Source organism: Carcharodon carcharias, chromosome 13 (genome assembly GCF_017639515.1).
Source record: "Carcharodon carcharias isolate sCarCar2 chromosome 13, sCarCar2.pri, whole genome shotgun sequence".
Lineage (NCBI taxonomy): Eukaryota > Metazoa > Chordata > Chondrichthyes > Lamniformes > Lamnidae > Carcharodon > Carcharodon carcharias.
Window position 1 is genome coordinate 52,540,497 of NC_054479.1, and position 12,375 is coordinate 52,552,871.

General features: G+C 40.3%; 1 protein-coding gene across 1 annotated transcript in view; it reads right to left on the reverse strand.

Moving 5' to 3' along the window:
- Window positions 1-12,375, reverse strand: part of cita (citron rho-interacting serine/threonine kinase a) — a 225,547-nt gene that overhangs the window by 197,051 nt on the left and 16,121 nt on the right. Inside the window, exons 6-7 of the mRNA XM_041203457.1 lie at window positions 8,679-8,821; window positions 4,537-4,630 (exon numbers count right to left, since the gene is read on the reverse strand). Coding sequence (XP_041059391.1) covers window positions 4,537-4,630; window positions 8,679-8,821 — 237 coding nt within the window. The remainder of the gene's footprint in view (window positions 1-4,536; window positions 4,631-8,678; window positions 8,822-12,375) is intronic.

Genomic DNA, 12,375 nt, shown 5'->3' on the forward strand with positions numbered 1-12,375 from the left:
ATAACTTGCCAAAAACAACACTGTCCTCAAATGGCAAGAACCTACCTAATTGAGTCCCACTGAAAAGACATGTTCATTGTTCGCAATTTCATCATTTGCAAGGTTTAATGGGAACAAAACCCCCTCGAACAGCAGGACTTTACTGTATATCCTTAATTATGAACACAAAAACTGCACACAGTATTCCAGGTGTGGTTTCACCAAAACCCTATACAATTGTAGCAAGACTTCTTTATTGTTGTACTCTAATCCCCTTGCAATAAAGGTCAACATGCTGTTTACCTTCCTAATTGCTTAATATCTGCATGCTAACTTTTTGTGTTCCTCGTATAAGCAAACCCAAGTATCTCTGAGCATCAACATTTGCAAGTTTCTTCTAAAAAGTATTCTGCTTTTCTATTCTTACAACCAAAGTAAATAACTTCACACATCTCCACTGGGGAGACAATGGTGTACTGGTATTGTCATTGGACTAGTAACCTAGAAGCCCAGGTTAATGCTCTGGGGATATGGGCTCAAATGGGTTTGAATTTAAATTCAATTAATAAATCTGAAATACAAAGCTAGTCTTAATAATGGTGACCATGATAACGATAATTAATTGTTGCATAAACTAATATCCTTTAAGTAAGGAAATCTGCCACCCTTACCCAGTCTGGCCGAGATGTGACTCCAGATCCAAAGCAATTGACTTTTAACCGCTTTTTGTAAAGGTCTAGCAAGCCACTCTGTTCAAGGGCAATGAAGGATGGGAAACAAATGCTGACCTTATCAGTAATGCCCACACCCATAAAAGAATTTTTTTTAAATTATACTCTGCCATCTTGTTGCCCATTTAACCTGCCTATATCTCTTTGCAGCCTGTGAACTCCTCATAGCTTATATTTCCACCCAGCTTTGTATCGTCAGCAAACTTTTACACTGTTTCTTCGCCTAAGTCATTAACCTGGAGGCCCCAACACAGATCCCTGTGGCACTCTACTAGTCACAGCCTGCCAACTTGAAAATGCCACATATATGCTTCCTGTGTTAACTAATCCTCTATCCATGCTAATATATGACCCCCAACACCATAAGCCCTTATCTTGCCTCCTAACCTTTTGTGTGACACTTTATCAAATGCCTCCTGGAAATCCAAGTATACTACATCTGCTGATTCCCCTTTATGTAACCGACTAGCTACATCCTCAAAAAACTCTCAAATTTGTCAAACATGGCTTCCTTTTGTAAAAGCATGCATCCCAAGTAAAAGCATCACAAGAATAGTTGAAAATGAAGAGACAAAAAGGAGGGAGGAATTCAGTAGAATCATTATCACTAGAGTAAAATTAATAGGAATACTAATTCGACTGAAGGTTGACAAGTCCCCTAAGCCTGATGGCCTGCATCCAAGGCTCTTAAAAAACATGGCTGCAGAGGTAGTAGATGCATTGGTTGCAATCTTCCAAAATTCCCTCGGTTCTGGAAAGATCCCAGTGGATTGGAAAACTGCAAATGTAACACCTTTGCTCAAAAAAGGAGGAAACTATAGACCAGTTAGTTCCCAGTTCATTGGGAAATGCCAGAATCCATTATTAAAGTGACAGCAGGAAATTTTTTAAAAATTATAACAGGAGATTTAAGAAGTCATAATATAATCAGGCAGAGTCAAAATGGTTTTTGAAAGGGAAATCATGTTTGACAAATTTATTGCAGTAGTTTGAGGATGTAATAAACAGGGTGGATAAAGAGGAACCAATAAAGTGAATTTGAATTTCCAAAAGGCATTTGACAAGGTGCCGCATAAAAGGTTACAACACCACATAAGAGCAAATAGCATTGGTGGTGATATATTAATACAAACAAAGGGTTGGCTAGCTAACAGGAAACGAGTCAGGATAAATGGGTCATTTTCAGGTTGCAAACTGCAGCTAGTGGAGTCCCACAGGAATGAATGCCAGGCCTCAACTATTTACAATTTATTTTCATGACTTGGATGAAGGGAGCGACTATATTGTAGCCAACTTTGCTAACAATGCGAAGATAGGTAGGAAAGCAAGTTGTGAGGAGGATACAAAGAGTCTGCAAGGGGATATAGATAGTTTAACTGAGAAGGCAAAATTTTGGCAGATGGAGTATAACGTGAAAAAATGGTAGGTTGTCCACTTTGCCAGGAAGAATAGAAAAGCAGAGTATTATTGAAATAGAGATAGACTGCAGAATGCTGCGATACAGAGTAGTTTGTGGTTTGGTTTCCACTTTAAATAGTGTTTGGATTTCTCTTTGGGTAACTTGTGGCCTGTTCTGGATTAAAAAGGTTTCCCACTACTTATGAGCGACTTAGGTCTAACTCTGGCAGGTTTCTTCAAATACCCCTTTATTTAACTATAGAACATTCTAGGCTTTGAGGTAAGTGCATCTCTCTCTTGTAGACTATTCCATCTTTCTTCTTAGTCTCTTGCAGATGACTGCTGATGTCATTGTTACATCGTGATACACATCCGTGACTCACTGCCATAACCATTAATGCATTATTCTACACAGAGGGAACTTGGTATCCTTAAACATGAATCACAAAGTCAGCATGCAGGTATAGCAAGTAATTAAAAAGGCAAATGAAATATTGGCCTTTATTACAAGGGACATGGAGTATTAAAGTAGAGAAGTTTTATTACAACTGTACAGTGCATTGTGAGACCATACCTAAAGTGGTGTGAGTAGTTTTGGTCACTTGACTTAGGGAGGGATATACTTGCATTGGAGGCAATTCAAAGAAGGTTTGCTAGGATGATTCCTGGGATGAAGGGGTTGTCTTATGAGGAAAGGCTCAGCATTTTGAGATCATTGGAGTTTAGAAGAATGAGAGGGGATCTTATTGAAACATATATGATTCTTTGGGGGCTTAACAGGGTAAATGCTGAAAGAATATTTCCCCTAGTGGGAAATCTAGAACTATGGGGCACAGTTTAAAAATAAAGCTGAGATGAGGAGCAATTTCTTATCTTAGTGGGTCATTAGTGTTTGAAATTCTCTCCCCCAGCAAGTAGTGGAGACTAGGTCATTGAATATATTCAAGGCTGATTTTGACAGATTTTTGATCGACAAGGGAATCAAGAGTTATTGGGGACAGGCAAGAAAGTGAAGTTAAGGGCACATAGATCAGCCATGATCTTATTGACTGGCAGAGCAGGCTCAAGGGGCTGAATGGCCTACTCCCACTCCTATTTCTTACGTTGCATTGTTAAGACTTTCTTAGTAATAGATTCCACTTTTCCGGGGGCTGATTTCAGCCTAACTGGCCAGCAGTTCCCGGTTTTCTTTCTTCCTCTTTTCTTGAATAGAGGTTTACATGTGTTTACTTCCAATATAGCAAGCCTCAAAAAGAAAACTTGCGATTCTCTCCTTGGTAACCTGGGATTAAATGCATTGTTGTTTGGGGTAGGTAATCTGTGCTGGTGCCCTGATATGCACAACTGATAGCAACGGTTAAATCTACAATTTCTTTTTTTTTTAAAAAGAGCTGCACTTATATTATGCTTTTCACAACCTCTCAAAATGCTTTACATGCAATGAAGTACTTCTGAAGTGTAGTCACTTATAATGCAAGAAACCTGGCAGCCAATTTGCACACAGCAAGCTCCCACAAACAGCAATAATAATGACCAGACATTCTTTTCTTGTGGTGTTGATTGGGGGATATATATTGGCCAGGACACAGAGATAACTTCCCTGTTCTTTGACATAGTGTCATGGGATCTTTTACATTCACTTTTGAAAGCAGACAGAGCCGTGCCTTATTGTCTAATCTGCAAGACTGCCCGTCCAAAAGTGCAGCTCTTCCCAGGGCTGCACTGGAGTGTAAACCTAGATTTTATGCTCCAGTCTCAGGAATGCAACTTGGACTTACAATAATCGGTGTCTCAGAAGCACAAGTGCAATCAAGTGAACCACAGCTGACATTTTCCCTCATTTCCTATCTTCTGATCTTAAAGGTATTGGGCAGAGATTGTAATACCTCAAGCTGATGACTGCACACTTGAAGATTGTGCTTATTTTCTGGTCCACCTTATAGCTAATATTATTGGTTGGTAAATGCAACATATTACATTATCTGATATAGCTGAATTTTGAAGATAATCATGTTGATCTTTGGACCACTTTCACAAAAGAATGCTGTTGCCATATCAGTTGGGTTCTCTGGTTCTTTACTTGTAGTTACCTGTCAAAAAGCAAAACAGTGCTTATAAAAATTCCCCTATTTTAAGAACTTTAAAGTGTACTGTAAATTCTCTGTCTCCCAGAGAGTTGTCACTTTGTGTCTCTAGGCCAAAGACACTAAAAGTGATAATGCAAATCAGTGTCCTTCCCCACAGTGGGCCCAAGAGCCAGGCACATTGAGAAACAGGACCCTCCATATAGCATTTCATTATTTGGTACATCATTCTGCACCAATTCACTTACAATCAGATTACAGTACTCCCATATACATGCTTGGACGCAACAGGCTGCAGTATCAACATACAGGCTAGCTTGAGCATTCCGGGGTCTTTACCATACCGTTTTATTTGCAGTCAGTTTGGCCACTGATCCAAAATCTGCCAGTTTAATATGTCCTGTTCGATCAATTAGGATATTCTCAGGTTTGATATCTCTGAGAAGAGAAAGACAAAATTAATCATTCCTTCAAATGACAACGTTAGAAACACCACTATGCAATTAAGAATTATTGTGATTAACAAGCAATTTTAGAGCCCCACATGGAGGTATTAGCATAGCTAATCATTCCAATTTCAGTCAGCAGCTTGTGGATTCAAACCACATTTCAACACTTGATAAGATATCCAGGACAGTTACTGAGGGAATGCTGCATTGTCAGTGATATTGCTCTTCTAAAACATGGTCTCAGTATATTTAAAAATAAGTGTACCGAGCAATAATCCTACTCAGCAGTTAATGAAGGGCAAGTGCATCAGGGGATTACTGTGTCATCACTTTGAAGTGCAGAAATTTCAAGAGATTTTGTATCAGAAACCTGTAGAGGCATCAGCCATTGTTAACTGCCAAGTTCAGCTGAACTCTAAGTGTAGAAAGATACTCCTTCCTTCTAGCAGTATCATCTGACTTGGTACTGTGTCCAATTAAACTCATCTGAAGACAATCACCAAAAGGGAGCTGTATTCTAATTTATCCACATTAACCAGGATCACAGATTGTGCAATATTGACACCATCACAAAATTGGTCTCTTGGGTTATTTCCAGAGAGAGCATATTATTAAGTTCCAATGCTACTGGCTTATTAATGTAGTCAGCACAGGATCCCTGTTAAAGGAGCCCATCCCTGCAATACTCTTTATTAGAGTTAGCTTTACTTTGGTAATAGAGGACACAGAACAAAGTCCAATGATTAGAAAACTCTGGTATTAACTATGTTGACACACTCATTATGTTATGGTATTTATAATAAAAATGCAATTTCAATTATTCAAAAGTATCATGTGGGTTTTAGCAGTATTGTAAGTCTCAAAGTAATTTGATTATGCCCACAATATCATGGAAATTGTAAATCAGCGGTTTTGATTATAATTATATAGTAATTTAGCTATGCAGCTAATTTTATTCCTTACTTGAAAAACACAACAAAAGGTAATGGTGGGGAAAATGTTCCAGATTGTACGGCATGTAATGGCATCAGTGAGTGAGTGTGGGCGAAAGATGGTCATATGATTTGGAAGAGTATTAGTGGGTTCTGGGAGCATTGTTAGTGTGTTCTCATACAATTAAAATGTTGCTAACATCAAGGAAGGGAAGGACCTTGGGTATGGCTGGGTGTACTGGAATGGGATGTGACTATTATGGAATGGTTCTGCAACCACGTTTGATTGGAACACTGGGGAGATAAAAGGGCCGGGGTGGTTTCAGGGGCAGTAACTACAGGAAGAAAATTGGAAATGAAGGCACACATTGTTTGGGAGCTACAGGAATTGAGTACCAAGGTTTATTGGGGAGGGTGTAGAGCTTTATGATTTTAGACGTGGAGAGCTACGAGCTACAAGGAAGGTGATTTTGGAAGCACTGGAAGGAGGTCTGCAGGTACATTTAGATTATATCCCCAGAAACTGGTTACAAAGCAGTTTAGGCTGTTAATTTTCATAGAAGTACATTGCTTTAAGCAAAATAAAGCTAGTTGCAGGGTCACAGTCAAGCAGGTATCCAACTATAGTAATTTTCTCAGAAGGCAGAAGTGAGGAATGGAAGTAACTGGGGAGAGAAAAGGCATAAACAGGTAGGCCCAGTGCAAGAGCTGTTGGAGATGGGTGGAAGTCAAACGGGTGTATGGGGCATTGGAAGATTTGGGAGAGGTCATTTGTACTCATGAGAATCAAGAAATTGATGTAGGAACAATTAAGGACCCAAGGGAAGGAAGACTTGTGAAATCAGCAAGTAGTTCAGGGAAGAGTGTTAAATAATTGAGACTTTAAACTATTGAGAGATGGGCAGCTCTAGGACAAGGAATGGTAGGAACTAAGGAGTAGGGTACAATTTTTATGATGAGGTGCATTCCTCATACTTTCATGTCACAAATGCAATTTTTAAAAACTTTTAAAGAGAAAAAAGTTTAACTTTCCTCTGACGTCTACTTAATCTCAGGACCTATCCAAGAGTAAAAAGCCCCCAACTGGCCCAAGGAAGGCACAAAAATTAGAATTTGTCACCTTAAAGAGATGTTTGAGGTTACACACAGCTGCACATTACATGGTCCTTTGTCCCGTATAGGGGTATTGCAGTGTATACACCAATTTAATAGGAGCAATACCACAGGCCATCTAAGCCTTTTGAAAATTTATGCAGACGTGTGGTCAGATCTTTGAGTAAGATTTACATCTTACAACCTGCAATATTAAAATTGTGTATGTAGTTCAGGTTAAACTACAACACATGACAATTTATCATAGTGATACTGCAGGCAAATAGTAATGTGAAAATATATTTTAGCTTAACTAGCTCCGCATCCTATAAGAAAACAACAAAATAGTATCCTATGAATAGAATGGGATAGTAGCTGAAGTAATCTTAAATGAAAAAGGTTCTCAGTTATAACTTAATATAGAGAGATAGTGCTAACCTTTAAGAGCAGCCCGAATCACAGAAAATCAAAAATGACCAATAAAAAAGGTGCAGGGAAACCCAAGAAATGTAACATGTTATCCTTATTGTTACAATTTACAATAAGGAAAGTACAACAATCTATGTTGAGTTGTGGAGCACTTCTCTTCACAGTCCCCACATCTTGCTGCTGTCCACTATCGCCTTTGAAGTATCTTGAGCTGTTCTTACTACATTAAATATGTTACTTAAAAGAAAATTTTTGACCATCAACGTTTCCTTGTGGCTTCCTCAAAGAAACCATAAACCGCTGCCACCTGGTACAAAGGATATATATTAGCATACCCACAGAAAAAGGCCCCGTTTCCCTTACCTTAAAGGAATTCTTTCCCACTGCACCCAACAGTAACTATCGATTTCACATTCAGGATAAGTACACAATATGAAAAATTACGATTACATTGCAAATGTAGAACTAGCAATCTGAATATATATTATTAGTTGTTAGAATTACTAGCCATTATAAACCCTTGTGGGGGAAAAACAAAACACTTACCACTCAAGATTTAACATGGTATTAGCTTATTTAGTTCTGTCACAGTACAGAAGGAGTTAAATCCAACTTCACTCACAATGGAGCATTCCATCTCATTTGGGTACAATAACCAATTGGTTTAAAAACAAGAGACCCATGAGACAGACCAAGCCATTTAATTCAAATACAAACTGAACTTAGGCTTGGCCTAAATAGCCAAGTGGTTATGGTACTGGGTTTGTAACCCCAAGATCAAGAGTTCAAATCTCACAATGGCAAACTATGAAACAATGTAACTTCATCTGAAACAGATGGAAACAGGTTTACTCAAAAGAGTATCAAGAGTTCAAATCTCACAATGGCAAACTATGAAACAATGTAACTTCATGCTTGGCCTAAATAGCCAAGTGGTTATGGTACTGGGTTTGTAACCCCAAAATCGAGAGTTCAAATCTCACAATGGCAAACTATGAAACAATGTAACTTCATCTGAAACAGATGGAAACGGGTTTGTACTCGAAAGAGTTACAAACTGAACTTTTTGAAATGCATTTGATTGACATCTCTTGGAAAAATTAACAGCATTAGAGTCACAAGGTCTTGGTAAATGCTTCACAGGTACTTAGTCAGTGTGTTTTTCTTTTTTAAATAAAATGAGTTTGTTTGACCAAAGGCAGTTAATTTGGCTAGATAACCTATGTATCTGGTGAGAAAAAGAAAAAGACCATGTATGAAAGCTAATGATAGGATAGAAATGCAAAGCAATTATTACTTTCTGGAACGAGGAGTGGATAAGCTTATAAAAGCTACTCTTAACAAGTGAGGTTGTGCCGTTTGCTTGTTTAATTACTATTAATGCTGTTTATTGGATGTGATTGGCAATTAAAGTCTGAGACTTCATTATCAGGTGGTATTCTGTCACCTTGTTTGGGCATGGAACACCCCATGAATAGAGATTCAGTTTAGTCCATTTCATCGTCAGTTCAGGCACCAACCTGCAGACTTGCACCATTTCTTTCCTACTGGCCTACAATTCCAGTATCCTGTATAGATGCTCACCTATGAACGTAACCCATCCGATGAACGCTATAAATGGCCAGAACTAACTCAGCCAAATAGAACTGAGCCATACTCTCATCAAACTGATCATCATAACGATTCAGGAGTGCCAGCAGGTCACCCCCTGGTTGGTATTCCATAACCTAAAGGCAAAAAAGGCACATTAGTACACATTCTACAACTCTGTGTGCAATTCTGTTCTGTGCAACAAGTAGTTTTGGAGCGTTCCAATAGATCTCCATGCTTCTAAGCTAGGAAAGAAGAAAAAAGGCTATGTTCCCACCCAGAGATCATTGCCAGAAAGGCAAATATAGTTGGAGAGTCAAGGAGTCCAGATGTATAGTCTTGGCTCAAATATTTGGTGAAGTTTCAAGAGAGCTGATGACACACATGGAACCAGACTGAGCAAGCCAGTACCTTCATATAATACATGGAGAAAGTTGAAATAAACACATTCTCAAAGGGAATACAAATTTGTCAGGTTGAGGCCAAACCAGAATCATCAAACCACTTTTGAGCAGAGTTAAGGTTCCAAAATCAGGAGATGGGCAATTCTCCAGTATATAAGGCAGTAAATAAACAACCTAAAAAGGAGGATTCCTCCAACTAGTTTTAGATTTTTATTAGCTTAAATATTTATTTGGCATACCTAAAACCAAGTTCACCTTTTAACTCATTTCTTCCTATCTTGACTCCATTCTCTCTCCCCTTGTGCAGTCCCTTCCCACCTACATCCGTGATTCCTCTGACACCCTACGTCATATCAACAATTTTCAGTTCTCTGGCCCCAACCGCTTCCTCTTCACCATGGACATCCAACCCCTCTACACCTCCATCCCACACCGGGATGGTCTGATGGCTCTCCGCTTCTTCCTCAAACAGAGGCCCGAACTATCCCCATCCACCACTACTCTCCTCCGTCTGGCTGAACTTGTTCGCACACTGAACAATTTCTCCTTCAACCCCTCTCACTTCCTCCAAATAAAAGGTGTGGCTATGGGTACCCGCATGGGCCCCAGCTATGCCTGTCTCCTTATGGGCTATGTGGAACATTCCTTGCTCCAGTCCTACTCCGGCCCCCCCAACTCTTTCTCCGGTACATCGATGATTACTTCGGTGCTGCTTCATGCTCTCGTCTGGACCCGGAAAAGTTTATTAATTTTGCTTCCAATTTCCACCCCTCCAACATTTTCACATGGTCCATCTCTGACGCTTCCCTTCCCTTCCTTGACCTCTCTGTCTCAATTTCTAGTGATGGACTGTCCACCAATATCCATTGCAAGCCTACCGACTCCCACAGCTACCTCGACTACAGCTCCTCACAGTCCACTTCCTGTAAGGACTCCATCCCATTCTCTCAGTTCCTTCGCCTCCGTCACATCTGTTCAGATGATGCCACTTTCAAAAACAGTTCCTCTGACATGTTCTCCTTCTTCCTTAACTGAGGTTTTCCACCCATGGTGGTTGACAGGGCCCTTAACCATGTCCGGCCCATCTCCTGCCCTCACAACTTCTTCTCCCTCCCAGAAACATGATAGGGTCCCCCTTGTGCTCACTTATCACCCACCAGCCTCCACATTCAAAGGATCATCCTCCACCATTTCCGCCTACTCCAGCATGATGCCACCACCAAACACATCTTCCCTTCAACCCCCGGCAGCATTCCGCGGGGATCGTTCCCTCCGTGACACCCTGGTCCACTCCTCCATCACCCCCTACTCCTCAAACCCCTCCCACGGCACCTTCCCATGCAACTGCAGAAGGTGCAACACCTGCCCCTTTACTTCCCCTCTCCTCACCGTCCAAGGACCCAAACACTCCTTTCAAGTGAAGCAGCATTTTGTTTGCACTTCCCTCAATTTAGTCTACTGCATTCGTTGCTCCCAATGCGGTTTCCTCTTCCTTTGGAGAGACCAAACGCAGACTAGGTGACCGCTTTGCAGAACACCTTCAGTCTGTCCACAAGCATTACCCAGACCTCCCTGTCGCTTGTCATTTCAACATTCCACCCTGCTTTCATGCCCATATGTCCGTCCTTGGCTTGCTGCATTGTTCCAGTGAAGCTCACCCAAACTGGAGGAACAGCACCTCATCTTCCGACTAAGCATTTTACAGCCTTCCGGACTGAATATTGAGTTCAACAATTTTAGATCCATCCCCACCCCCTTTCCGATTCTCCCCCCCTTTTTTCCCAATAATTTATATAGAGTTTTCTTTTCCCACCTATTTCCATTATTTTTAAATGTATTTCCATCCATTCTTTTATCTCTACCTTTTAGCCTTTTTTGATTCCTTCACCCCACCCCACCCCCACTAAGGCTATCTGTACCTTGCTCATCCTGCTTTCTACCCTTAATTAGCACACTCCTTAGATAATATCACCACCTTCAACACCTCTTTGTTCTTTTGTCTGTGACATCTTTTTGGTTATCTCCATCTATTACTGGCCCTCTATCCAGCTGTACTTGTCCCACCCCCCCTTAAACTAGCTTATATTTCACCTCTCTTCTACTTTTACCTAGTTCTGTTGAAGGGTCATTCGGACTAGAAACGTTAACTGTGCTACCAGACCTGCTGAGTTTTTCCAGGTATTTTTGTTTTGGATTTCCAGCTTCCACAGTTTTTTGTTTTCACCTTTTAAATAATCTTTATTCAATTATACTAGTGATTTACCCAGGTTTTAGCACAGATCAGCACCCAATTATCCATATAACCAGGTGTACCAATTCCTTTAAAATCAACTTATCCTTTTCGCTTTCTATCAGATATTCTAAAGCCAATGGGCTAAGTCCACTTTCAAATAGTATCATTACAGCTTGAGTGAAAGCAAGGTGAATGGGGTGTTTTTGACCAGCAGGTTGAGAGCACAGAGTAATGCTGAAGCTTTGAATGAAGCCAATGTATGTAAAGTGCAATGTATCTTAAGCAAGTGAATTACACTACCAAGGTGTTGCTTCGGTTACCTGCAGTTAGAAGCAGACACTGTCATACACCAAGTAAGAGGGTCAAGCTGGAGAAGGATGCTGGGCAAGAACTCAAATCCTGTGTAAGTAGTTTGGGAAAGGGAAGGACTATACAAAGTTTTATTGTAACTACTGCTCAAATTAGAGCTTTTGAATAATGAAGCTTTAGTTTATCCTGATGAATGACACATAACAGCTTTTGCCAGTCTTAGCCTTTGTTTGACACACAGGTGCAATTGCACATAAATAAAATCTTGTAAGCCTTCTTTAAAAGAAGAGGCAAATGTAGAAGCAATACTTTCAATTTAAATATGCAGTAAACCTCCCAGTTAGGGCATTTTTAAATAGCTCTGCCTTATAGGAAGTCATCATTATTTTAACCTTTCAGTCTCCCAATGATTGATGGCTATTTCAGATTTCCTTTCTTTTGCCATAAACAGAAAACGTTAGAAAGCAGTTTTACTGGGAAGATTACCCCCCCCGCCAACCTATCATGCCAGGTCACCAGCTAGGACAGGAAAGAAGACTGATCCGCAGGAATTCCCTACAAATCCTCTTGGCAATACTCCCTCTCCCACCCAGTTATCATAGCAAAATCTGAAATCTCTGGTTTCTGTGGGGAGCAAGTCTGAAGTGATCTGCCACAGGGCAGCAAATATTCAAAATATTTTAACATTCACAGAATCACGCAGTGCAGAAGAGGCCCTTCGGCCCATCGAGTCTGCACCGACACG